Source organism: Sebastes fasciatus, chromosome 8 (assembly GCF_043250625.1).
Source record: "Sebastes fasciatus isolate fSebFas1 chromosome 8, fSebFas1.pri, whole genome shotgun sequence".
NCBI lineage: Eukaryota > Metazoa > Chordata > Actinopteri > Perciformes > Sebastidae > Sebastes > Sebastes fasciatus.
Window position 1 is genome coordinate 27,607,507 of NC_133802.1, and position 27,480 is coordinate 27,634,986.

Genomic DNA, 27,480 nt, shown 5'->3' on the forward strand with positions numbered 1-27,480 from the left:
ACAAAGAGATGTGGATGAAGGGACAGACGACCTGGACGAAGTGATGGACTGACACAAAGTGAGGAAGACAGACATGAGGAGAGAAGGCAGAAAGAAGAAGACGCGGCAATTTGCGAGCTGTGCAGACATGCAAACAAATGCAACACTATTAATGTCTTCCGGGAGGGACTGTATTGTGTACAGTTATTACCATATTAAAAAATGATTCATAATGAAGGATTCATCCCTTCTTGCCTCTCTATGATGGCTGACTTTTCACTTTGACTTCATGTGATGCCTTTCTGAACAGCTACAATCTCGGAAGATACCCACTGAGGATGTACCTCAAATAATGCGACAGAAACAGACTTCTTCTTCCCGAAGATGCCCATTATTCTCATTCCCAGGGTGTCAAGTACCGAGGCTTTGTCACGGCTGTTGGCATTCTGTACCGCCGTTCAAGGCACCCTTTAACACCGGTACGAACCTGTTGCATTAACTATAATGTAAACCTAACTAACGCTACGAGAAAGTACGCCAGGAGTGTGGTCACGTAGTTTAAAGAACGAAAAGATGCATACCAGGCCGGTGGGAGGGGAGGTGGATGGGTCCAACAAACACAAGGCTTTCATCCAGGAGACCGCTGTTTGTGTCTCGTGCGTTACGCTTCACTTTCACATTACAATCAGCCGTTTGTGTCCCGTGTTCACAACGTCCAGTGTCATTTTCACCGCACAAACATAGTAGTTTTAACCATTCTGTTTACAACGTAGGACTTTGACTTTTGGAAAGTGATCACTATATTCTGTCGAGTCAGAGCGCAGCACAAACCTTATTTTTTAACCTATGAATGAAAATCAAGTTAAGAACCTGTAGGTTTTAGCTGTATGTGTTAATTTCATTCATTAAAAAAACCTAATCATAATATTGAAATATTTATTCTTTGGGGAAACAAAAAAAAAACGTTCATTCATCCTTTTAAGATGTAACATGCTGTATGTATCAGCCACTGATTTCATGGAAAATTCAGTTTGTGATTGTTCAATGTCCCCCAGTTAAAGGGGGCTCACAAAACTTAGTTTAGTTAAAAAAAAAAAAAAAGAAAGAGAGAAATGAAAAGTGGTATTTATAATTTATTATATGCCAATATTGAATCAATTTGATGCTTTGAAGGCACAAACACATTACATACTCTGTAGCAGTCTGTTACAACCCAGAGGTGGTGCAGGGGTAAAGGAAGTAACATACAGCCGGTGTTATCAGACAATCACTTGTTTTATTGCCGTGACTGAAATTAAAATAAAATAAAACGTACAATGGTTTGAATTATAACAACCAAAAATGAGGGTTTCGGGTGGCCGAAAAGGAGAAAACAAAGGCACACACCAAGCGCAAAAGAGCAAAAGGGAGAGCGCAGCACAGCAATATACAACAATAACAACAACAATAACGAACGGTCACTCTGAGACCGTAACACAGTCCCTCATTCTTTAGTACTTGCTGTCATTTCCCTTTTTCCCAATTCATTTTATCTGACTTTCACAGTTCCTCTGAGTTGATTGGAGGGTTATTCAGATCCCCTGTTGTGCAGGGTGTGGGGACTGGCTCCCAATGAAGAACTAAGAGCAGCTTGGTGCATTTCCCCTCTTGGCCATCAGGGTGTCACTTTGATTGACGCATTTCATTTTGCATTTTTAACACTAGCCTGGCACTCTGGGCCAATCTGCTCTGGCCCAATGGCCAGACTACTTTTCTCCATTTCAGAGGGGTTCAGTCTATCTCACACAAAGTCACAGAGCCCTTCCGAAACCAGAAGCATGGGAAGAGAGGTTCTGTGAATTTGGCATGGAAGGTGTGTATGTGGATCAGTTTTTCTGATATGACACCGTAATAAGTCAGAGTACCGGCTTCCCAGTCCAGAAACACTGCTATTTTTTTGCAAAGGGGCACTCTTTTGTTGGGCTTAATATCTTTTAATGTCTTCCCGTCGTTGAGCTTAAGATCTTGGGATGTCTTCCTGCCCTTGGGCTTAACTTCGGATGTCTTCCCGTCCTTGGGCTTAACTTTGGATGTCTTCCCGTTGTTGGGCTTAACTTCGGATGTCTTCCTGCCCTTGGGCTTAACTTCGGATGTCTTCCCGTCCTTGGGCTTAACTTCGGATGTCTTCCCGTCGTTGGGCTTAACTTCGGATGTCTTCCCGTCGTTAGGCTTAACTTCGGATGTCTTCCCGTCGTTGGTCTTAACTTCGGATGTCTTCCCGTCGTTGGGCTTAACTTCGGATGTCTTCCCGTCCTTGGTCTTAACTTCGGATGTCTTCCCGTCCTTGGGCTTAACTTCGGATGTCTTCCCGTCCTTGGGCTTAACTTCGGATGTCTTCCCGTTGTTGGGCTTAACTTCGGATGTCTTCCTGCCCTTGGGCTTAACTTCGGATGTCTTCCCGTCCTTGGGCTTAACTTCGGATGTCTTCCCGTCGTTAGGCTTAACTTCGGATGTCTTCCCGTCGTTGGTCTTAACTTCGGATGTCTTCCCGTCGTTGGGCTTAACTTCGGATGTCTTCCCGTCCTTGGTCTTAACTTCGGATGTCTTCCCGTCCTTGGGCTTAACTTCGGATGTCTTCCCGTCCTTGGGCTTAACTTCGGATGTCTTCCCGTCCTTGGGCTTAACTTCGGATGTCTTCCCGTCCTTGGGCTTAACTTCGGATGTCTTCCCGTCGTTGGGCTTAACTTTGGATGTCTTCCCGTCCTTGGGCTTAACTTCGGATGTCTTCCCGTCGTTAGGCTTAACTTCGGATGTCTTCCCGTCGTTGGTCTTAACTTCGGATGTCTTCCCGTCCTTGGTCTTAACTTCGGATGTCTTCCCGTCCTTGGGCTTAGCTTCGGATGTCTTCCCGTCCTTGGGCTTAACTTCGGATGTCTTCCCGTCCTTGGGCTTAACTTCGGATGTCTTCCCGTCGTTGGGCTTAACTTCGGATGTCTTCCCGTCCTTGGGCTTAACTTCGGATGTCTTCCCGTCGTTGGGCTTAACTTCGGATGTCTTCCCGTCGTTGGTCTTAACTTCGGATGTCTTCCCGTCGTTGGGCTTAACTTCGGATGTCTTCCCGTCCTTGGTCTTAACTTCGGATGTCTTCCCGTCGTTGGGTTTAACTTCGGATGTCTTCCTGTCCTTGGGCTTAACTTCGGATGTCTTCCCGTCCTTGGGCTTAACTTCGGATGTCTTCCCGTCGTTGGGCTTAACTTTGGATGTCTTCCCGTTGTTGGTCTTAACTTCGGATGTCTTCCCGTCGTTAGGCTTAACTTCGGATGTCTTCCCGTCGTTAGGCTTAACTTCGGATGTCTTCCCGTCGTTGGTCTTAACTTCGGATGTCTTCCCGTCCTTGGTCTTAACTTCGGATGTCTTCCCGTCCTTGGGCTTAACTTCGGATGTCTTCCCGTCCTTGGGCTTAACTTCGGATGTCTTCCCGTCCTTGGGCTTAACTTCGGATGTCTTCCCGTCCTTGGGCTTAACTTCTAATGTCTTCCCGTCGTTGGGCTTAACTTCGGATGTCTTCCCGTCCTTGGGCTTAACTTTGGATGTCTTCCCGTCGTTAGGCTTAACTTCAGATGTCTTCCCGTTGTTGGTCTTAACTTCGGATGTCTTCCCGTCGTTGGGCTTAACTTCGGATGTCTTCCCATCCTTGGGCTTAACTTCGGATGTCTTCCCGTCGTTAGGCTTAACTTCGGATGTCTTCCCGTTGTTGGTCTTAACTTCGGATGTCTTCCCGTCGTTAGGCTTAACTTCGGATGTCTTCCCGTTGTTGGTCTTAACTTCGGATGTCTTCCCGTCGTTGAGCTTAACTTCGGATGTCTTCCCGTCGTTGGGCTTAACTTTGGGTGTCTTCCCGTTGTCGAGCTCAATATCTATATATATATATGTGTTCTCATGAATGGCAGTGTATCCTGTCCTCGAACAGAGCAGACTCCAGGAATTCTTGTTGCATCCCAGGCCACCACTTCTGTCCCATCTTCTACCCACTGCTCTATAAGCCACTGCGATGCCGACCGTCCCTTTCAACTCCACCTCCCAGTAGCAGAGGCCTTTCAGGCCCTCTTCACAAAACACTTGACTCCTCTTAAACCTGTCGATGTTTTCAGGTCGTAGCACCTTCTCCTCCACCTTCTCTACAGTTTTTACTTTCCTGTTGCCATCAGACAGAGCAAGCCTCTTGCCTGCTGTGTTTTCATCAAGCCTCAGATCTGCACCATCTGAAGAGAAACAAAGAACACATCATGTAGTGTTGTTTTTTTGCAGTTAAAAGACTATAAAACATTGATCTTATGTTATACAAATTGAAGACGAAATCTAAAGAAAAACATGGCATATCATCGGACATTCATTTCAAATTTATCAGGTATTAGCTTATTGTCTAAGGCTCTACTGAAGTGATAACATATTAAATAATTAAATAATATAGACTTACACTTTTTCAGCCCTGGCTTTAACCGATGCGCTCCACAGTGGTCCAAACTGTACAAAATGAAGATAGTGTTGTAGTGAAAAGAAAATTACACCTTTAATACAATACTTTGAAAAGCCTGAAGCCCCTAAATTAAAAAAAAAAAAAAAGAATAAAAACTACTCTTTGGCGGAACAGACCACCTCCGAGCGACATTTGCAACCTGTTAGGAGGGGTCACAAAAAAATATAGCTTTACTTTGCAGGGCTATTACTTGAGTGTTTGGGAGCGGTCTGTGTGTGTGTAGCTCAATGTCAAAAGGCAAGGAGTAGGAAAGAGCATTTGATATGGACAGAATTAATAAAAAAAATAATTAAAACATGTGATCTGAATCTGGATACATTATGACATCTGGTTCATGGGCCTTTGCATTTACACCTGGTGTTAATAAATGTTCTTCTCTCTTAACACCAAGGCAATTCTTGAGTGTTTTGGTAACTAGCCTGCTAGCTAATAAGATAAAAGATTTAGTTTGGTTTTTGCCTTACTGTATATGTAGTCTTATAACTCAGAGAACCAGCTACCTGTATATCAATACAAATGTACACATATAAACACACATTCCTTAACATACCAGAGTGTCTTCAGGTTTGTATTAGGATCGGCAGCTATAGCAGAGAGCATCGTCTCTCCTTCAGGTCCTGGATGATTGTAACTCAGATCCAGCTTTTTGAGGGAGGAGGCCGTTTTGGATGTGAGAGCTGAGGCCAGGAATGAGCAGCCTTCCTCTGTCACCTGACAACCTGACAGCCTGAAGACCACACAAACACAAACACAACACTTTTTACAAAAACATATTTTAATTGTACATTTATAGGCCAATCAAACATTTCCTTTCATGGCCATGGTATAAATGTCTAAAAAGTTTGATAATCACATTTTATACTTTTGATTGACTGTTTATTGTACCTTTTATGCAAGCATTTTTTTTAAAAATAAATAATAATAATAATAATAATAATAATAATAATAATAATAATAATGATAATTAATAATTAATAATTACAGTAAATGCATCATAGACTTACTTGAGAATCTCCAGTTTACAGTGTAGACTCTGTAGGCCTTCAGCAAGCATCTTCACACCTGCATCCAGCAGGTCATTGTGACTCAGGTCCAGCTCTGTCAGATTACTGGATACGGAGCAGAGAACTGAGGACGACAGACCTCTGCAGGAGTCCTCAGAGAGCTCACACCAACTCAGCCTGTGAAAAGGTATATAAGCATATAAAGGTGTGCTCCACAGAAGACTCACATAAAAAAAAAAAAAAAAACATTTTGTCTAATAGCAAATATTCAGACATCAAAGAAACCATGTTGTTCTCATGATAAGACATGTTAAATCACTACCTGCCGACGCTCTCTAAGTGTCTGGAAATAGTCTTACCAAGAATCACTCAACCTCACTACCTTTGCAGATAAAACGTAAAACTAGGGTGATGTCAATCGATTCAAATATTTAATCACGATTAATCGCATGATTGTCCATAGTTAATCGTGATTAATCATAAATTTTTTATTTGTTCAAAATGTACCTTAAAGAAAGATTTGTCAATTATTTAATACTCTTATCAACATGGGAATGGACAAAAATGCTGCTCTATGCAAATGACAAATATTGTGAAGAAACCCTCACAGGTACTGCATTTAGCATAAAAAATATGCTCAAATCATAAAATGGCAAACTGAAGCCCAACAGGCAACAACAGCCGTCAGTGTGTCAGTGTGCTGACTTGACTATGACTTGCCCCAAACTGCGTGTGATTATCATACAGTGGGCATGTCTGTAAAGGGGAGACTCGTGGGTATCCAGAGAACTCATTTTAATTCACATATCTTGAGGTCAGAGGTCAAGGGACCCCTTTGAAAATGGCCATGCCAGTTTTTCCTTGCCAAAATTTAGCACAAGTTTGGAGCGTTATATAACCTCCTTCGTGACAAGCTAGTATGACATGGTTGGTACCAATGGATTCCTTAGGTTTTGTTTGTTTATTGTGGCATTAAAACAAATTTGCGTTAATGCGTTATTATCTCATTAGCTTTGACAGCCCTAGTAAAAACTGGTCTGATCACAAACAAACTTCAGATCATCATTTTGTCTCTGCGGGACACTTATTTGATAGGTTGAATGATGATATCACCACAGAGCTATGTTAAATGTTCACTGACTTGGGACCCTCATGGAAATGGTAAACAGAGTTCAGTTTTGAAATAATAGATTGGCTTTGAATGTAGTTTATAGCAAGATAACAACAAATAAGTGTAAGAGCATTTGAAAGTACTTACAAAGCAGTTTTGGAGACTTTGACCACCGGCAACATTCCTAGAAGAACTTTCTCTGATTTCAGGTACTTTTTCAGGTCAAACACACCAAGCTTCTCATATGATGTCAGCAGCACAAAAGTCAGAGCTGACCACATGGAGGTGGAGAAGCTTTCAAATGAGAGTGTTTCTGACTTCAGGTAATCTTTCACTTCTTCCACAAGAGAGTTGTCCTTCAGCTCATTCAGACAGTAGAAAAGATTGCAGTTTCTATCAGCATCACTGTTCTCCTCCCTAATCTTCTCTTTGATGTACACAATTGTTTCCTTGTTGATGGTCTCCTTGTTGTCTTCGGTCTTCTTCAGCAGTTCTTGCAGTTCTTTCTGATTGGTCTCCAGAGAGAGGCCTAGCAGAAAGCGGAGAAACAGATCCCAGTCTCCATTTTTGCTCTTTAAAGCCTTGTCTATTGCTGTCTTGTAGAAATCAGCAGGCAAGTCTCTGACAGTTGGAGCAGGCAACTCTCCGACAGTTGGAGCAGGCAACTCTCCGACAGTTGGAGCAGGCAACTCTCCGACAGTTGGAACAGGTATGGCAAGCAGATTTTTACCTGTGTTGTTGAATGTGTGAAAGACATAGAAAGCTGCCAGGAACTCTTGAATGCTCAGATGGACAAAGCAGAACAGTTTCTGTTGGTACAGCCCGCTGCCTTCTCGTTTGATCTGAGTGAATAATCCCGAGAAGACTGCAGTTTCTGTGATGTCAACACCGCACTCTTTTAAGGTTTCTTCAGTGAAGAGAAGGTTTCCTTCTACTAGCCCCTCGAAGGCCAGTTTCCCCAGAGACATGACTGTTTCCTTGTTCCTTGTATTCCAGCATGAATCTGTCTCAGAGTTCTCACCTGTCTCATCTGCACCATACTTCACATTAGCCTGTCTGCACTGTAACACCAGGAAGTGTATGTACATGTCAGTCAGAGTCTCAGGCATCCTCCCTTTTTCGTTTCTGTTCACAAAGTTCTCCAGAACCTTTGCTGTGATCCAACAGAAGACAGGGATGTGACACATGATGTAAAGGCTGATTGATTTCTTGACATGCGACAAGATTTTCTCAGCCAAATCGGTATCACCGAATCTCTTCCTGAAGTACTCCTCCTTCTGCTCATCATTAAATCCTCGCACCTCTGTAACCCGGTCAACTTTATCAGCAGGGATATGGTTGGATGCTGCAGGTCGGGAGGTGATCCAGATTTGAGCTTTAGAAAGCAGATTTCCTTGGATGAGGTTTCTCAGTAGCACATTCACTGAGGTTCGTTTTCTCACTTCTGTCCATTTGTCACTTTCATTGAAGTCAAGATCGAGGCGACATTCATCAAGACCATCCAGGACAATCAGGATTCTGTACTTGTCATAGTCCGTTATCTCTGATGTCTTCATACCCGGACAAAACTGATGAATGAGTTCCTCCAAGCTGTGTTCTTTCTCTTTTCTCAAATTCAGCTCCCGGAAAGAAAGTGGAAACATATAATATATGTCCCTGTTGTCCGAACCCTCAGCCCAGTCCAGCATGTACTTCTTTGTAGCAAACGTCTTTCCGATGCCTGCCATTCCGATCGTCAGCACAGTTCTAATGGGTATATTTTCAGATGCAGGTTTGAAGATGTCACAATATTTAATCGATGTTTCTTGTCCCATTGGTTTGAACTTTGCGTCTTGAACTTGTCTGATCTCATGCCGATCATTGACCTCTCCCCTCTCTCCCTCGATGATGTAGAGATCTGTGTAGATCTCATTCAGAAGAGCGGAGGCTTTCTGCATATCGATCCCCTCGTGCACATGGGTGAACTGCTCCTTCAGCTGAGATTTGAGTGTCTGATGACTTGCAATATCAGGCTTACCTGTAGGAAAATATATGTTTAAGTTATTGTGGACAGAAATTAGACAATAGTTGTGATTAAATGCATGTAATCATAGTGTAGTTGATCAAATCTTAACCACAGCATCAAGAATTAAGTTGTTGTATTTGGTTTGTTTAGGTACACTGGCCAACTAAAAGTGAAGCAAGGCTTAAAACATTTAAGAATCAAGCTAAGAAGAATAAATAGCTGAATATGAGCTGAAGCTGAATATGAGCATCATGATACTGGGTGATTTGTTGGTTTGAGTCTGAACCACAGTTTGATTTCTCCCCCTTTCCTGCTGGTCTGTTTTCATGGTTGTTTATTTAGTACAAATAATGGTAATTTCCTCCTTAAAGGTATAATATCTAACTGTTGTCGTTGCTGTTTGTAAACGCAACGGTATTCATAGTTGGCCCCTCATCCTCGGCCCAACAAGCCGATAGGGAGAGAGAGAGCAGCAATGGCTGAGCAAGCTATAGAATGAATGAAGAGAGGGAGCGGCGTTAGTGAGAAAAAAGCAGTGAATCAGAGAAATAAAACATTATTTTCTGATTCTTTCATGTCGGTTACATTCTAAAGGACAAATAATACGTAAGTGAAATTATTTGGTGCATTGTGAGGGACTCTGAGTTCTGACAGTGAGTTAGGCAAAATGCAAGGTTCGCTAAACTCAAATGCTAGCACCTCTGTTTTCTCCTCTCACTTTCTTATTAGCAAAGAGCAGCATTCAGCTTCTCAAATGCTCACAAATGGCGGTGGCAATAATAAAGTTAATTCCGTGAGAAACTTGGTCATAGAACAAAATTAAACTTGTCTGTTGTCTGATTAAGTGCTCTTTGCAAGCCAGTTTCTACTTGTCAAAGATTGTCTTCAAGTGATTTGTCTTCTCTCTAGCAGATTGGGTTGCATCAATTTCAGGAGTCTTTAAATATCATATCAGTAATTTAAGCTGATAAACTTTGCTGATAGCTTAACTGAAACAAGACCTTGAGTATTTGGATCAAGAAGCTCATGAAAATTAAGGTGTTTCATATTTTGTAGTCTACATCTGTTATTTCACTGTGTAAGATACATATTAATCAACAGTATAAGTATCGGACTCTGTATCAGCAGATACTCAGTATTAAAGGATCAGTTTTCATTTCATAGCAGTTTTGAGCAGATTTACTACCTCATGGCCACTGTTTGATTTTGATTTACATACTTTAAACATTAATTGGTTTGATTGCACCCTTATTACTACAGCTTCCCTTGACAGACTTCATCTGCACCCATAGCTTACATCGTATTTCTGTCGTCCTGTCGACGTATGCATCAGACAGCTTCAGTCGGGAGGTTATCCAGAGCCGGGCAGAAGGAAGCAGGGTACCTCTGATGAGGCTGGTCAGTATCAAATCCACTGAAGCTGGCTCTCTGACATCAGTCAAGGTGTTGTTGTTGTCAAAGTCAAGAGGAGGCTGATAAGCATCCAAACCATCCAAGACAAATGAAACGTTGAACTGTTCAAAGTTAGAGATCACAAATGTCTTAGTTTCCTTGAAGAAATGATTAAGAAGTTCCATCAAACTGACTTTTTTCTCTTTTATCAAATTAAGCTTAGAGAAGTTAAAATGAAATATAACTTCATCAGCTTTGCCGAAGATCATTGCCATTGCTCCATCTTTCAATCTAGTCGAAAGGGACTTCTTCTTAGCCCACTCTTTTATGAATTGCTGCACATGGAAGGATTTTCCAATTCCAGCTACTCCGGTAGTCAGCACAGTTCTGATCTTTTGTCCTTTTGTATCTTTGAAGATGTCAGATACGGCATTCACTCGTGTCACTGATTTCGCCGCAGAGCGTCCATTTTTCTCTTCATCATTGACTTCGCTACTTCTGTCCTCTATCATGATGTGTTCTGTGTTTTTCTTGTTAAGATGATTTATGTCTTCATCTTGAGTGGCTTCTCCAAGAAATCTTTCTTTCAGGGCTGATGCCAGCTTCTGCCATCGCTTCGAGGTTTCTGAATAAACAGAACAAAATAATTGGTAATGAAGGATAAAAGCAGTGTAAATTAGTTATCTTTAAAGGTGCAATGTGTAGGATTTGGCGGCATCTGGCGATGAGGTTGCAAATTGCAACCAAATTAAACGTTTCCCGTGTGCCAAGTGTGTAGGAGCAACACAGTCTCATGGCAGTTTGTGAAATAGTAACGAAATTGTATCTATTTGATTCGTGTACATACACAAATTTCCGTTTATTTTTTGTGACGCTCAGCACGACAATCAACAACGTATTTTTCAAGCTTTTTCAGTTCAGCGACACGAGACTTTCACTCCAGTCTATTCAAAATAAAATTACTTAGGTTTAGGAGTAGATCGACTTTGTTAGGCTTAGGCAAGAAAACTACTTAAGTTAGGTTTAGGAAAAGAAAGCGGTTTGGGTTTAAATAAGGGTTAGGGTTAGGGATGGGTCACATTTAAGTATGAGTTTGCAATGTTTTGGGTTTCATTTTAATTCATTTGTAAAAATGGGTTGATTTTAAGGCTGGTCTCATACACTGTAGTTATACCGACGAAAAGTAATGCACTGTAATTCGTATCTCACAAAATCAATTTGTATAATCCACGTAATCGTGAATCAGGAAATATAAAGAGTGGCGAACGCCGCATAAGGAAGAGGTCGGGGTGGATGGGTGGGCTCAACAAATACCGGACTTTCGCCCAGGAGACAATTGTTGGTGTTGCGTGGAAACCAGAAGTCAACGTTGATTTATTTGTCACATAACTTACGTACTTAAGTAACGCCACTTTGGGAGTTATTTTAAGCCAAACTACGATACTAAACCTAAATAAGTTGTTTTGTTTACTAATCCTAACCAAGTTGATCTTTTTCCAAGCCTAACTAAGTAGTTTTGTTGCCTAAACCCAACTAAGAAGTTTTGTTTCCGATTCTTTCATGTCGGTTACATTCTAAAGCACAAATTATACGCAAGTGAAAATGATTAGGCTGCACCGGTGTGAGGGACTCTGAGTTCTGACAGTGAGTTAGGCAAAATTCACGGTTCGCTAAACTCAAATACTAGCAACTCTGTCTTCTCCTCTCGCTTTCTTATTAGCAAAGAGCAGCATTCAGCTTCTCAAATGCTCACAAATGGCGGTGGCAATAATAAAGTCAATTCCGTGAGAAACTTGGTTACAGAAAAAAACTATACTTGTCTTTTGTCTGATTGAGTTTGTGAAATAGTAACGAAATGTTATCTATTTGATTCGTGTACATAGACACGAATTTCCGTTTATTTTTTGTGACGCTCAGCACGACTTTCAACAACATATTTTTCAAGCTTTTTCAGTTCAGTGACACGTGACTTCCACTCCAGTCTTTTCAAAATAAAATTACTTAGGTTTAGGAGTAGATCGACTTTGTTAGGCTTAGGCAACAAAACTACTTAGTTAGGTTTAGGAAAAGAACGCGGCTTGGGTTTAAATAACTACGGAATTGCTGTAACTTAAGTACGGAAGTTACATGATAAATGAATCAACTTTGACTTCTGGTTTCACACGGGACATAAACACCGATCTCCTGGGCAAAAGTGCTATGTGTTTTGACCCACCAATCCATCCCAACCCCCTCCCTATGCAACGTTCGCCACTGTTTATACTTCCCAGTTCACAATTACATGGATTACATATGAACTAATTTCGTGGTGACCATCACGAAAAAAACTTGAAATTTGTGTCTATGTACACGAATCAATACATTAAATTTCATGATTATTTCACAAACTGCTGTCTGATTGGGCTGGTAGGAGAACTATAGTGGCCGACGCAAAAACATGAAAACGTGAATGGCTCTCTCTAGAGCCAGTGATTTGTTAGTCCGTTCTGGGCTACTGTAACATGGTGGACTGCTCCATGAAGAGGACCCTGGTTGTACGTAGATATAAACGGCTCAGTCTAAGGTAACGAAAACACAGCAATTTCCATTTCTGCCAATAGATCCCCCTAAATGCTACACACTGTTCCTTTAAGTTATTATAAAAGTGGTTGTTTTGAACAGTTAAAATTATTTACAGGACAACATAGTGAGCAAGTTATACCAAAACAACATTTTAAAGTAACCAATGTTTGAAGCACATTGGTTCCCAATAAAATCAAATTTAGTCAAGTTTATAAAATACTTTCCACAACAAAAAGAAGGAGACAGGATGCAGATCACACAATACATGAAAATATATTTCTGTCACAGTTTCATACCTCGACATTCTGTCTCTTTGTGAATGTATTCAGGAGGGATCTTATCGACTCCTGAAGGTCGAGCGATGATCCAGAGACAAGCAGAGGGAAGCAGTTTGCCCTTGATGAGGTTTGTTAGCAGCACATCCATCGAGGCTCGCTCTTCCATATCAGTCAGGTCCTCGTTCTTCGCAAAATCCAGAGGAAGTTCACATTCTTCCAAGCCGTCAAGGACAAACACTACTTTACACTCGTCATACTTGTAAGAACTGTCTTTATCGTCATTGAAGGAATGATGAATCAGATCATTCACGCTTTGAACTTCGTCTCTTCTTGAGTTCAGCTCACAGAAGTTAAATGGCACCATCAAGTCTATCTTTGTGTTGGATTTTCCTTTGGCCCAGTCTTCCAGGAACAAACTTTTTTGAAATGTTTTACCAACACCAGCCACTCCCCTCATTAGCACTGTTCTCACTTTCTTTTCCTTTGAATTAGGAAATAATGCATCAAAGGTTTGTGGTGTAGCGTTCTTGCTTGGGACAGATGGTATCTCGTAGATTTCTGTGTCTGTTTCATGACTTTTCAGTTTGTCTTCATGCTGACTGAGGATTCTCCTCTTCAGGTCTGCTGTGAGTTTCTGTTTGACATCTTTGCCAAAAGAAATGATAAAGACAATAGAGAGAAAACAGAATGCAGTAATTGCAATTAATTTCACACTCCTTCACAATATAATGGCAGCTATAAGATAATGTTATACCTGCAGTCAAAGCCCAGAGGTTAAAGGTATGAGAATAAAGGAATTTAAGTATGAGTTTGCAATGTTTTGGGTTTAATTTTAATTCATTTGTAAAAATGTGTTGATTGTCAGACTGGTCTCATACACTGTAGTTATACCTACGAAAAGTAATGCACTGTAATTCATATCCCACAAAATCAATTTGTATAATCCAGGTAATCGTGAATCAGGAAATATAAAGAGTGGCGAACGCCGCATAAGGAAGAGGTCGGGTGGATGGGTGGGATCAACAAATACCGGACTTTCGCCCAGGAGACCAACATTGGTGTCGCCTGGAAACCAGAAGTCAACGTTGATTTATTTGTCACATAACTTACGTACTTAAGTAACGCCACTTTGGGAGATATTTTAAGCAAAACTACGATACTAAACCTAAATAAGTTGTTTTGTTTACTAATCCTAACCAAGTCAATCTTTTCCTAAGCCTAAGTGGTTTTGCTGCCTAAACCTAACTAAGTAGTTTTGTTGCCTAAACCTAACTAAGTAGTTTTGTTGCCCAATCCTAACCAAGTCGATCTTTTCCTAAACCTAACTAAGTAGTTTTGTTGCCCAATCCTAACCAAGTCGATCTTTTCCTAAACCTAACTAAGTAGATTTGTTGCCTAATCCTTACCAAGTCAATCTATTCCTAAACTTAACTAAGTAGTTTTGTTGCCCAATCCGAACCAAGTCGATCTTTTCCTAAACCTAACTAAGTAGTTTTATTGCCTAAACCCAACTAAGAAGTTTTGTTTCTGATTCTTTCATGTCGGTTACATTCTAAAGCACAAATTATACGCAAGTGAAAATTATAAAAATGCACCATTGTGAGGGACTCTGAGTTCTGACAGTGAGTTAGGCAAAATGCAAGGTTCGCTAAACTCAAATACTAGCAACTCTGTCTTCTCCTCTCGCTTTCTTATTAGCAAAGAGCAGCATTCAGCTTCTCAAATGCTCACAAATGGCAGTGGCAATAATAAAGTTAATTCCATGAGAAACTTCGTCACACAACAAAATTAAACTTGTCTGTTGTCTGATTAAGTGCTCTTTGCAAGCCAGTGTCTACTTGTCAAAGATTGTCTTAAAGTGATTTGTCTTCTCTCTAGCAGATCGGGACGCATCAATTAATAATTTAAGCTGATAAACTTTGCTGATAGCTTAACTGAAACAAGACCTTTAGTATTTGGATCAAGAAGCTCATGGAAAGTAAGGTGTGTCAGATTTTGTAGTCTACATCTGTTATTTCACTGTGTAAGATACATATTTCATCAACAGTATAAGTATCGGACTCTGTATCAGCAGATACTCAGTATTAAAGGACTCGGATCAGTTTTCATTTCATAGCAGTTTTGAGCATATTTTCTACCTCATGGCCACTGTTTGATTTTGATTAACATACTTTAAACATGATTTGGTTTGATTGCACCCTTATTATTACAGCTTCCCTTGACAGACTTCATCTGCACCCATAGCTTACATCGTATTTCTGTCGTCCTGTCGACACGTGCATCAGGCAGCTTCAGTCGTGAGGTTATCCAGAGCCGGGCAGAAGGAAGCAGGGTTCCTCTGATGATGCTGGTCAGTAGCACATCCACTGAAGCTGGCTCACTGACATCAGTCAAGGTGTCGTTGTTGTCAAAGTCAAGAGGAGGTTGATAAGCATCCAAACCATCCAAGACAAATGAAACGTTGAACTGTTCAAAGTTAGAGATAACAAATGTCTCAGTTTCCTTGAAGAAATGATTAAGAAGTCCCAACAAACTGACTTTCTCTTTTATCAAATTAAGCTCAGAGAAGTTAAGTGGAAATATAACTTCATCAGCTTTGCCGAAGATCATTGCCTGTGCTCCATCTTTCAACCTAGTAAAAAGGGACTTCTTCTTAGCCCACTCTTTTATGAATTGCTGCACATGGAAGGATTTTCCACTTCCAGCTCCTCCGGTAGTCAGCACAGTTCTGATCTTTTGTCCTTTTGTATCTTTGAAGATCTCAGATACGGCAGTCACTCGTGTCAATGATTTCACCGCAGTGTGTCCATTTTTCTCTTCATCATTGACTTCGCCACTTCCTTCCTCTCTTATGATGTGTTCTGTGTTTTTCTTGTTAGGATGATTTTTGTCTTCATCTTGAGTGGCTTCTCCAAGAAATCTTTCTTTCAGGGCTGATGCCAGCTTCTGCCATCGCTTCGAGGTTTCTGAATAAACAGAACAAAATAATTGATAATGAAGGATAAAAGCAGTGTAAATTAGTTATCTTTAAAGGTGCAGTGTGTAGGATTTGGCGGCATCTAGCGGTGACGTTGCAAATTGCAACCAACTGAAACTTTTCCCGTGTGCCAAGTGTGTAGGAGCAACAAAAGCTCATGGTAGTTTGTGAAATAGTCACGAAATTTTATCTATTTGATTCGTGTACATAGACAGGAATTTCCGTTTATTTTTTGTGACACTCAGCACGACAATCAACAACGTATTTTTTCAAGCTTTTCCAGTTCAGCGACACGTGACTTCCACTCCAGTCCTTTCAAAATAAAACTACTTAGGTTTAGGAGTAGATCGACTTGGTTAAGCTTAGGCAACAAAACTACTTAGTTAGGTTTAGGAAAAGATCACGGTTTGGGTTTAAATAACTCCAGAAGTACCGTAACTGAAGTACAGAAGTTACATGACAAATAAATCAACTTTGACTTCTGGTTTCACACGGGACACAAACACCGGTCTCCTGGGCAAAAGTGTTATGTGTTTTGACCCACCAATCCATCCCAACCCCCTCCCTATGCGACGTTCGCCATTGTTTATACTTCCTGGTTCACAATTACATGGATTACATATGAACTAATTTCATACTGATCATCACAAAAAAAAAATTGAAATTCATGTCTATGTACGCGAATCAATACATTAAATTTCATGACTGTTTCACAAACTGCTGTCTGATTGGGCTGGTAGGAGAACTACAGTGGCCGACGCTAAAACGTGAAAACACGAATGGCCCTCTCTAGAGCCAGTGATCGGTTTGTCCGTTCTGGGCTACTGTAACATGGTGGACGGCTCCATGAAGAGGACCCCTAAATGCTACACACTGTTCCTTTAAGTTATTATAAAAGTGGTTGTTTTGAACAGTTCAAATTATTTATAGGACAACATAGTGAGCAAGTTATACCAAAACAACATTTTAAAGTAACCAATGTTTGAAGCACATTGGTTCCCAATAAAATCAAATTTAGTAAAGTTTATAAAATATTTTCAACAACAAAAAGAAGGAGACAGGATGCAGATCACACAATACATGAAAATATGTTTCTGTCACAGTTACGTACCTCGACATTCTGTCTCTTTGTGAATGTATTCAGGAGGAATCTTAGCGACTCCTGAAGGTCGAGAGATGATCCAGAGACAAGCAGAGGGAAGCAGTTTGCCCTTGATGAGGTTTGTTAGCAGCACATCCATCGAGGCTGGCTCTTCCATATCAGTCAGGTCCTTGTTCTTCGCAAAATCCAGAGGAAGTTTACATTTTTCCAAGCCGTCAAGGACAAACACTACTTTACACTTGTCATACTTGTAAAAACTGTCTTTATCGTCATTGAGGGAATGATGAATCAGATCTTTCATGCTTTGAACTTTGTCTCTTCCTGAGTTCAGCTCACGGAAGTTAAATGACACCATCAAGTCTATCTTTTTGTTGGATTTTCCTTTGGCCCAGTCTACCAGGAACAAACTTTTTTGAAATGTTTTACCAACACCAGCCACTCCCCTCATTAGCACTGTTCTCACTTTCTTTTCCTCTGAATTAGGAAATAATGCATCAAAGGTTTGTGGTTTAGCGTTCTCGCTTGGGACAGATGGTATCTCGTAGATTTCTGTGTCTGTTTCATGACTTTTCAGTTCGTCTTCATGCTGACTGAGGATTCTCTTCTTCAGGTTTGCTGCGAGTTTGTGTTTGACATCTTTCCCTAAAGAAATGATAAAGACAATACAGAGAAAGCAGAATGCAGTAATTGCAATTAATTTTACACTCCTGCACAATATAATGGCAGCTATAAGATAATGTTATACCTGCAGTTAAAGCCCAGAGGCAAAAGGTATGATAATAAAGGAATTTAAGTATGAGTTTGCAATGTTTTGGGTTTAATTTTAATTCATTTGTAAAAATGTGTTGATTGTCAGGCTGGTCTCATACACTGTAGTTATACCTACGAAAAGTAATGCACTGTAATTCGTATCCCACGAAATCAATTTGTATAATCCAGGTAATCGTGAATCAGGAAATATAAAGAGTGGCGAACGCCACATAAGGAAGAGGTCGGGGTGGATGGGTGGGTTCAACAAATACCGGACTTTCGCCCAGGAGTCCAACATTGGTGTCGCCTGGAAACCAGAAGTCAACGTTGATTTATTTGTCACATAACTTATGTACTTAAGTAACGCCACTTTGGGAGTTATTTTAAGCCAAACTACGATACTAAACCTAAATAAGTTGTTTTGTTTACTAATCCTAACCAAGTTGATATTTTTCTAAGCCTAACTAAGTAGTTTTGTTGCCTAAACCTAACTAAGTAGTTTTGTTGCCTAATCCTTACCGAGTCAATCTATTCCTAAACCTAACTAAGTAGTTTTGTTTCCCAATCCTAACCAAGTCGATCTTTTCCTTAACCTAACTAAGTATTTTTGTTGCCTAAACCCAACTACATCGTTTTGTTCCGTAAACCTAACTAAGTAGTTTTGTTGTCTAATCCTAACTAAGTAGTTTTGTTGCTTAAACCTAATTAAGTAGTTTTGTTGCCTAAACCTAAATAAGTAGTTTTGTTGCTTAAACCTAATTAAGTAGTTTTGTTGCCTACCCAAGTAAGTTGTTTTGTTGCCTAATCCTAACCAAGTCGATCTTTTTCCTAAACCACACTAAATTGTTTTGTTGCCTAATCCTAACTAAGTAGTTGTGTTGCCTAATCCTAACCAAGTCAATCTATTCCTAAACCTAACTAAGTAGTTTTGTTTCCCAATCCTAACCAAGTCGATCTTTTCCTAAACCTAACTATGTTGTTTTGTTGCCTAAACCCAACTAAGTAGTTTTGTTGCCTAATCCTAACTAGGTTAATGTACTCCTAAATCTAACTAAGTTGTTTTGTTGCCTAAACCTAACTAAGTAGTTTTGTTTCCCAATCCTAACCAAGTCGATCTTTTCCTAAACCCAACTACATCGTTTTGTTGCCTAAACCTAACTAAGTAGTTTTGTTGCCTAATCCTAACTAGGTTGATGTACTCCTAAACCTAACTAAGTAGTTTTGTTGCCTAAACCCAACTAAGAAGTTTTGTTTCTGATTCTTTCATGTCGGTTACATTCTAAAGCACAAATTATACGCAAGTGAAAATTATTAGGCTGCACCAGTGTGAGGGACTCTGAGTTCTGACAGTGAGTTAGGCAAAATGCAAGGTTCGCTAAACTCAAATGCTAGCAACTCTGTCTTCTCCTCTCGCTTTCTTATTAGCAAAGAGCAGCATTCAGCTTCTCAAATGCTCACAAATGGCGGCGGCAATAATAAAGTTAATTCCATGAGAAACTTGGTCACACAACAAAATTAAACTTGTCTGTTGTCTGATTAAGTGCTCTTTGCAAGCCAGTGTCTACTTGTCAAAGATTGTCTTAAAGTGATTTGTCTTCTGTCTAGCGGATCGGGTCGCATCAATTAATAATTTAAGCTGATAAACTTTGCTGATAGCTTAACTGAAACAAGACCTTGAGTATTTGGATCAAGAAGCTCATGAAAATTAAGGTGTGTCAGATTTTGTAGTCTACATCTGTTATTTCACTGTGTAAGATACATATTTAATCAACAGTATAAGTATCGGACTCTGTATCAGCAGATACTCAGTATTAAAGGACTCGGATCAGTTTTCATTTCATAGCAGTTTTGAGCATATTTTCTACCTCGTGGCCACTGTTTGATTTTGATTAACATACTTTAAACATTATTTGGTATGCTTGCACCCTTATTATTACAGCTTTTCCCTGGCAGACTTCATCTGCACCCATAGCTTACATCGTATTTCTGTCGTCCTGTCGACGTATGCATCAGGCAGCTCAGGCAGTCGTGAGGTTATCCAGAGCCGGGCAGAAGGAAGCAGGGTTTGTCTGATGAGGCTGGTCAGTAGCACATCCACTGAAGCTGGCACACTGACATCAGTCAAGGTGTCGTTGTTGTCAAAGTCAAGAGGAGGTTGATAAGCATCCAAACCATCCAAGACAAATAAAACGTTGAACTTTTCAAAGTTAGAGATCACAAATGTGTTAGGTTCCTCTAAGAAATGATTAAGAAGTTCCATCAAACTGACTTTTTTCTCTTTTATCAAATTAAGCTCAGAGAAGTTAAGTGGAAATATAACTTCATCAGCTTTGCCGGAGATCATTGCCTTTGCTCCATCTTTCAACCTAGTCAAACGGGACTTCTTAGCCCACTCTTTTATGAATTGCTGCACATGGAAGGATTTTCCAATTCCAGCTTCTCCGGTAGTCAGCACAGTTCTGATCTTTTGTCCTTTTGTATCTTTGAAGATGTCAGATACGGCAGTCACTTGTGTCACTGATTTCGCCGCAGAGCGTCCATTTTTCTCTTCATCATTGACTTCACCACTTCCTTCTTCTCTTATGATGTGTTCTGTCTTTCCCTGGTTAGGATGATTTATGTATCCATTTTGAGTGGCTTCTCCAAGAAATCGTTCTCTCAGGGCTGACGCCAGCTTCTGCCATCGCTTCGAGGTTTCTGAATAAACAGAACAAAATAATTGGTAATGAAGGATAAAAGCAGTGTAAATTAGTTATCTTTAAAGGTGCAGTGTGTAGGATTTGGCGGCATCTATCGGTGAGGTTGCAAATTGCAACCAACTGAAACTTTTCCCGTGTGCCAAGTGTGTAGGAGCAACACAGTCTCATGGTAGTTTGTGAAATAGTCACGAAATTTTATCTATTTGATTCGTGTACATAGACAGGAATTTCCGTTTATTTTTTGTGACGCTCAGCACGACAATCAACAACGTATTTTTTCAAGCTTTTCCATTTCAGCGACGCGTGACTTCCACTCCAGTCTTTTCAAAATAAAACTACTTAGGTTTAGGATTAGATCGACTTGGTTAAGCTTAGGCAACAAAACTACTTAGTTATGTTTAGGAAAAGATCGTGGTTTGGGTTTAAAAAACTCCAGAAGTACCGTAACTGAAGTACAGAAGTTACATGACAAATAAATCAACTTTGACTTCTGGTTTCACACGGGACACAAACACCGGTCTCCTGGGCAAAAGTGCTATGTGTTTTGACCCACCAATCCGTCCCAACCCCCTCCCTATGCGACGTTCGCCACTGTTTATACTTCCCAGTTCACAATTACATGGATTACATATGAACTAATTTCGTACTGATCATCACAAAAAAAAATTGAAATTCATGTCTATGTACACGAATCAATACATTAAATTTCATGACTGTTTCACAAACTGCTGTCTGATTGGGCTGGTAGGAGAACTACAGTGGCCGACGCTAAAACGTGAAAACACGAATGGCCCTCTCTAGAGCCAGTGATCGGTTTGTCCGTTCTGGGCTACTGTAACATGGTGGACGGCTCCATGAAGAGGACCCCTAAATGCTACACACTGTTCCTTTAAGTTATTATAAAAGTGGTTGTTTTGAACAGTTCAAATTATTTATAGGACAACATAGTGAGCAAGTTATACCAAAACAACATTTTAAAGTAACCAATGTTTGAAGCACATTGGTTCCCAATAAAATCAAATTTAGTAAAGTTTATAAAATATTTTCAACAACAAAAAGAAGGAGACAGGATGCAGATCACACAATACATGAAAATATATTTCTGTCACAGTTACGTACCTCGACATTCTGTCTCTTTTTGAATATAATCAGGAGGAATCTTATCGACTCCTGAAGGTCGAGCGATGATCCAGAGACAAGCAGAGGGAAGCAGTTTGCCCTTGATGAGGTTTGTTAGCAGCACATCCATCGAGGCTCGCTCTTCCATATCAGTCAGGTCCTTGTTCTTCGCAAAATCCAGAGGAAGTTTACATTTTTCCAAGCCGTCAAGGACAAACAATACTTTACACTTGTCATACTTGTAAAAACTGTCTTTATCGTCATTGAAGGAATGATGAATCAGATCATTCACGCTTTGAACTTCGTCTCTTCTTGAGTTCAGCTCACGGAAGTTAAATGACACTATGAAGTCTATCTTTTTGTTGGATTTTCCTTTGGCCCAGTCTACCAGGAACAAACTTTTTTGAAATGTTTTACCAACACCAGCCACTCCCCTCATTAGCACTGTTCTCACTTTCTTTTCCTTTGAATTAGGAAATAATGCATCAAAGGTTTGTGGTTTAGCGTTCTCGCTTGGGACAGATGGTATCTCGTAGATTTCTGTGTCTGTTTCATTACTTTTCAGTTTGTCTTCATGCTGACTGAGGATTCTCCTCTTCAGGTCTGCTGTGAGTTTGTGTTTGACATCTTGGCCTAAAGAAATGATAAAGACAATACAGAGAAAACAGAATGCAGTAATTGTAATTAATTTCACACTCCTTCACAATATAATGGCAGCTATAAGATAATGTTATACCTGCAGTAAAAGCCCAGAGGCAAAAGGTATGAGAATAAAGAAATTTAAGTATGAGTTTGCAATGTTTTGGGTTTAATTTTAATTCATTTGTAAAAATGTGTTGATTTTAAGGCTGGTCTCATACACTGTAGTTATACCTACGAAAAGTAATGTACTGTAATTCGTATCCCACGAAATCAATTTGTATAATCCACGTAATCGTGAACCAGGAAATATAAAGTTTGTGACCTCTTCCTTATGTGAACGTCGTATAAGGAAGAGGTCGGGTGGATGGGTGGGTTCAACAAATACCGGACTTTCGCCCAGGAAACCAACGTTGGTGCGGCGTGGAAACCAGAAGTCAACGTTGATTTATTTGTCACATAACTTACGTACTTAAGTAACGCCACTTTGGGAGTTATTTTAAGCCAAACTACGATACTAAACATAAATAAGTTGTTTTGTTTGCTAATCCTAACCAAGTCGATCTTTTCCTAAGCCTAACTAAGTCATTTTTTTGCCTAAACCCAACTACGTCGTTTTGTTGCCTGAACCGAACTAAGTAGTTTTGTTGCCTAAACCCAACTATGTAGTTTGTTGCCTAATCCTAACCAAGTGGATATATTCCTAAACATAACTAAGTAGTTTTGTTGCCTAAACTCAACTAAGTAGTTTTGTTGCCTAATCCTAACCAAGTTGATCTTTTCCTAAACCTAACTAAGTTGTTCTGTTGCCTAATCCTAACCAAGTCAATCTTTTCCTAAACCTAACTAAGTAGCCTTCTTGCCTAAACCTAAGGAAGTTGTGAACTGTGAAGACAGAAGTTTATTTTGAAAAGACTGTATGCATGTAACAAACGGACACTGACACGTGTTGCTGGACATTCGTAGGAAAACAAACAAAAAACGAGGAATAACTTTTTTCTAAGATATCATATGACCTGTTGTATGAGAATATGTTGTGATTGTAAAGCTTATAACATTTCTGTTGTTTTTGTTACCTTTGCTGAGGTTTTGCCCATCCAGGCCAGTTTTCTTTCCACTGCAGGACACAGTCGAGAAGTTTATGTCAGTAGAGAAAGATACATTTATTTGACAAAGATGAATATACTTTGTTTGAGGTGAAATGTATCTGTCAGGCTTCAGTGCTCTACTTTGTCTTTTCCTCATATCGTTACTTTGTATTTTTCTCTGTTATATATTATTAACTGTAACTGTATGCACAAGCATGTTGTTTTTCCCTACCTTATCTCAGCCTTGAAGTTGAGAGGATTTTCCCGGGGATTGTTTCTGGATACAGAAGAGACGGGCTTTAACACAGATTGATTACAGTGATTTCACAATAACAAACTTTAACAATTTTAACATCTGTGACATAACTGTTGAGCTTCAAGGTGGGAAAAATTAATCTCACTACACTGACTAGTCATTCTCTTCTACTTACTTTGTCTTTATCTCTGAATATCTCTGTATCAGACATCCAACATAACCAACATCAAAGAACGTATATTGCCAAGAAGTGAAAGTCAAATGTTCATTCAATTGCAACATCAGGGCCCAGCAGTAGAGCTACGTTTCCGCCGTTTTGGACTAAAAGCGACTACCAGAACGCCAGTGAAACGTTCACCTAAAAAGTGTCGTACGAAAGTAAAACAAAATGATTTCTCTTCTATTATCATATTCTACCGAAATGGCCTGTGTTGAACAATAAAATATTATAAATATAATAGGTGTTTTCAGTCCAAAATGGCGGCAGTGGCTGTTGTCAAAATACAGAGGAGTTTTTCTAAGAAATCCGCCCAACGATGTTTGTAAATTAGCACACGGCTTGTGTTATTATAAATTCATCTCAAGCCGTGTTTTTCTTTGTTGTTCGACCGATCGGTAAATTATAATGTTGCGCTTGTCTTGCGCTCCTGTAGATTCAGTGTCCTCAACCTGGCAACCCGCGTGAGCTTCAATCTGGGGAGGATTGTGCCCATTTTAAACACTAGCTGTCAGTGTTACATATTGCTCCTTTAACACAGATTACAATTACAAACTTTACTTTTACCATCTTTAACATTATTTTTCAGCCTTAAAATGGGATTTACAGTATGTCGGTCATTATCTTCAATTTAATTTCTCTGTGTATCAAACATCCAGCATAACCAACGTATCTTACCCTGGTTGTCCTAGACTCAAGCTGTGAGGGTCATCCTTGGACCAGTCACTTTTCACAGAGACATTGTCGGGTGTAGGAGAGACTGATCTTTGTGGCTCAAGCCGTCTTTAACACAGATTACATTTTACAAACTTTAACACTTTTAACATTTTTAACATTATTGTTAAATCTAAGAGTGTTATTTACAGTATTTGAGTCATTTTCTTAATCTCTCAGTTTAATTTATCTGTGTATCAAACATCCAACATAACCAACATCTCTTACCCTGGTTGTCCTTTACTGAAGCTGGGAGGGTCATCCTTGGACCAGTCACTTTTCACAGAGACATTGTCGGGTGCAGGAGAGACTGATCTTTCTGGCCCAAGCCATCTTTAACACAGATTACAATTACAAACTTTAACACTTTTAACATCTTTAACATTATTGTTCAGCCTCAAAGTGGCATTTACAGTATGTCAGTCATTCACTTCACTTTAATTTCTCTCTGGATATAGATAACATATCTAGATAAGATAACATCTCTTACCCTGGTTGTCCTTTACTGAAGCTGGGAGGGTCATCCTTGGACCAGTCACTTTTCACAGAGACATTGTCGGGTGTAGGAGAGACTGATCTTTCTGGCCCAAGCCATCTTTAACACAGATTACAATTACAAACTTTAACACTTTTACCATCTTTAACATTATTGTTCAGCCTTAAAATGGGATTTACAGTATGTCAGTCATTATATTCAGTTTAATTTCTCTGTGTATCAAACATCCAACATAACCAACATCTCTTACCCTGGTTGTCCTTTACTGAAGCTGGGAGGGTCATCCTTGGACCAGTCACTTTTCACAGAGACATTGTCGGGTGCAGGAGAGACTGATCTTTCTGGCCCAAGCCATCTTTAACACAGATTACAATTACAAACTTTAACACTTTTAACATCTTTAACATTATTGTTCAGCCTCAAAGTGGCATTTACATTATGTCAGTCATTCACTTCACTTTAATTTCTCTCTGGATATAGATAACATATCTAGATAAGATAACATCTCTTACCCTGGTTGTCCTTTACTGAAGCTGGGAGGGTCATCCTTGGACCAGTCACTTTTCACAGAGACATTGTCGGGTGTAGGAGAGACTGATCTTTCTGGCCCAAGCCATCTTTAACACAGATTACAATTACAAACTTTAACACTTTTAACATCTTTAACATTATTGTTCAGCCTCAAAGTGGCATTTACATTATGTCAGTCATTCACTTCACTTTAATTTCTCTCTGGATATAGATAACATATCTAGATAAGATAACATATCTTACCCTGGTTGTCCTTGACTGAAGCTGGGAGGGTCATCCTTGGACCAGTCACTTTTAACGGAAACATTGCTGGGTGCAGGAGAGACTGATATTTCTGTCTCAAGCCATCTTTAACACAGATTTAGGCACAGGCACACCAGCATTTTAAACAACAAAAGCAGTTAATTTCAATAGAACTGCTGCTATCAGTATATCCATGCACACACAGGTGAGGAGTAAAAGTTTAACATCCCTCTAGATCTTGGAGGTTAAATGCATTTCTGATGTAACTTTGTGTCACTTTGTGTCACTTTGTCAACAATAGTAAATTCAGGTCCAAGAGGTGGATGCATGCTGCACGTATTTCATATGATTTGACTTTCCCATCCCGTGTGAGGTGAGACTGAGCCGATCGGGAAAGAAAGTTCTACTTACTTGTCAGTTGATGTGGCCTCGCCCGGCTCCTGAGACATGCTGATTTTAGAGGCATTTTGACATGTTATCTGCTCTAAGATGGATGCAGTGGTTGCATCCTGTTCCTTTGTTACATATTATTTCCAACTCCTTGTCTTTTTCACCATGCTACAGTTGCAGCAAAGTCTCCTTGCTAAAGTCCCATAGTGTTTTCTACATAGGTTTGCCTTTGACACGAGGGCTGTCCATCACCTTTTCTAGGGCCCACAGTAGGCTTTAAGGCAGTCTCTCTCCACACTGACTTATAAGGTCCTCCCAGTCCCCAGATCCAATAATTCAAATATATTGAGTTTGACAGCAGCACTGGGCAAAAAGGACCCTCACTTCAAGCCTTTAAATCCAGTCAACAAGTCACAAACCAGAGTAGAATTTCCCTGAAAAATAGAAAAGTTGATTCAGTTCCTCTGACTTACGTAACAAAACCTGATCAAAGTATAAAGAGTAGCATGTCGTGACTTCCTCTTGAGTTACTGTGGGAGGGCAAAGTCAGTTGTTAATGATTGATAACATCATATGAATGTGATATGTGGACCTTGACCTTCAAATGTGTTGTGATAAAGATTAAAAATAAGGCTTGTATAAATCAAATCATTCTAACTGAACAGAGAGAGTAAACAAGGCACATGGTACCGATACTAAATCTTTAGCCCTTCCTAAACTATGCTATAAATGTACAAGGTAGATTATACATTATAAAGTACACAGAAATACTGTAAGCATCTCAAAGGCAAACACAAAGGAATGTGAGCACATTCACAGACATCATCAGGTGATGTGCAATTTGTATGCAAGCACGTGGCCATGTAGGCCATAGCCACAGCTTCCCCTATCTAAAGAAACATGCAGGCCAACATGATAGCAAGTTACGCAATAATAGACACACATTAAAGTACACGATTAAGTACACAGACATCATCGATCTTACCAGTAGAAAATAGAGTTGAGTTAAAATCCTTCAATCGTTTGTAATTCGCACATCCGTTCTCTCTCATGCAGGCTTCACTCTGGTGAATGTGCTCTCCTCCTTCCTGGCAGAGCTGCAGATACACTTTCACTTTCATTGTTTTTCACTCAGTAATTTAAATTTCCCTCCTCCCTGAGAGCTACTGAAGAGTACCCAATGATTATATAAGGAAATAAGTCATTAATACATACACTGTCTATTTCCTTATATTCTTGTCTTTATTTACACCATGTGACGCACTTCTGTTCTATGAAGCCTCCTTGACTCTCTTGACCAATCACATGCTGCGTTACTGGGAGGTGAATTGTGCAGCTGAGCCAGTGAGGTTCGCAACATGGTGCGTCCCTGATCCTCTAAGTAGTGACAATGTCGTATCCAGAGCATTTAA

General features: G+C 39.9%; 1 protein-coding gene across 7 annotated transcripts; it reads right to left on the reverse strand.

Annotated features, from left to right (window-relative positions):
* Window positions 1-1,235: 1,235 nt before the first annotated feature.
* On the reverse strand, window positions 1,236-27,370 carry LOC141773072 (uncharacterized). 7 transcript variants are annotated; one of them, XM_074644733.1, is made up of 21 exons: window positions 27,054-27,368; window positions 26,090-26,502; window positions 25,679-25,783; window positions 25,417-25,521; window positions 25,155-25,259; window positions 24,899-25,003; window positions 24,637-24,741; window positions 24,373-24,477; window positions 23,454-23,498; window positions 23,210-23,250; window positions 21,495-22,127; window positions 19,654-20,373; window positions 16,936-17,568; window positions 15,097-15,813; window positions 12,866-13,492; window positions 9,913-10,632; window positions 6,758-8,627; window positions 5,500-5,676; window positions 5,046-5,222; window positions 4,436-4,482; window positions 1,236-4,220 (listed from the first exon to the last, which is right to left on the reverse strand). In XM_074644733.1, exons 2-21 carry the CDS (start codon window positions 26,125-26,127, stop codon window positions 1,750-1,752), a joined length of 9,546 nt encoding a protein of 3,181 aa, XP_074500834.1. In that variant the 5' UTR covers window positions 26,128-26,502; window positions 27,054-27,368; the 3' UTR covers window positions 1,236-1,749. The 7 variants fall into 7 exon arrangements, with proteins under 7 accessions (XP_074500834.1, XP_074500835.1, XP_074500840.1 ...); XM_074644734.1 differs by lacking the exon at window positions 23,454-23,498; XM_074644739.1 differs by lacking the exons at window positions 9,913-10,632; window positions 12,866-13,492.
* Window positions 27,371-27,480: the final 110 nt, after the last annotated feature.

What these genes read in the sequence shown, in the direction of transcription:
- LOC141773072 (XM_074644733.1), bottom strand. Translation starts at nt 26,127, where the DNA reads ATGTCTCAGGAGCCGGGCGAGGCCACATCAACTGACAA. An exon ending in TTCAGTAAAGGACAACCAGG is followed by an intron (nt 24,742 to 24,898) that starts GTAAGAGATGTT and finishes TCTGTGTTAAAG; the next exon opens with ATGGCTTGGGCCAGAAAGAT. An exon ending in CAGGACGACAGAAATACGAT is followed by an intron (nt 8,628 to 9,912) that starts GTAAGCTATGGG and finishes ATTTTCCTACAG; the next exon opens with GTAAGCCTGATATTGCAAGT.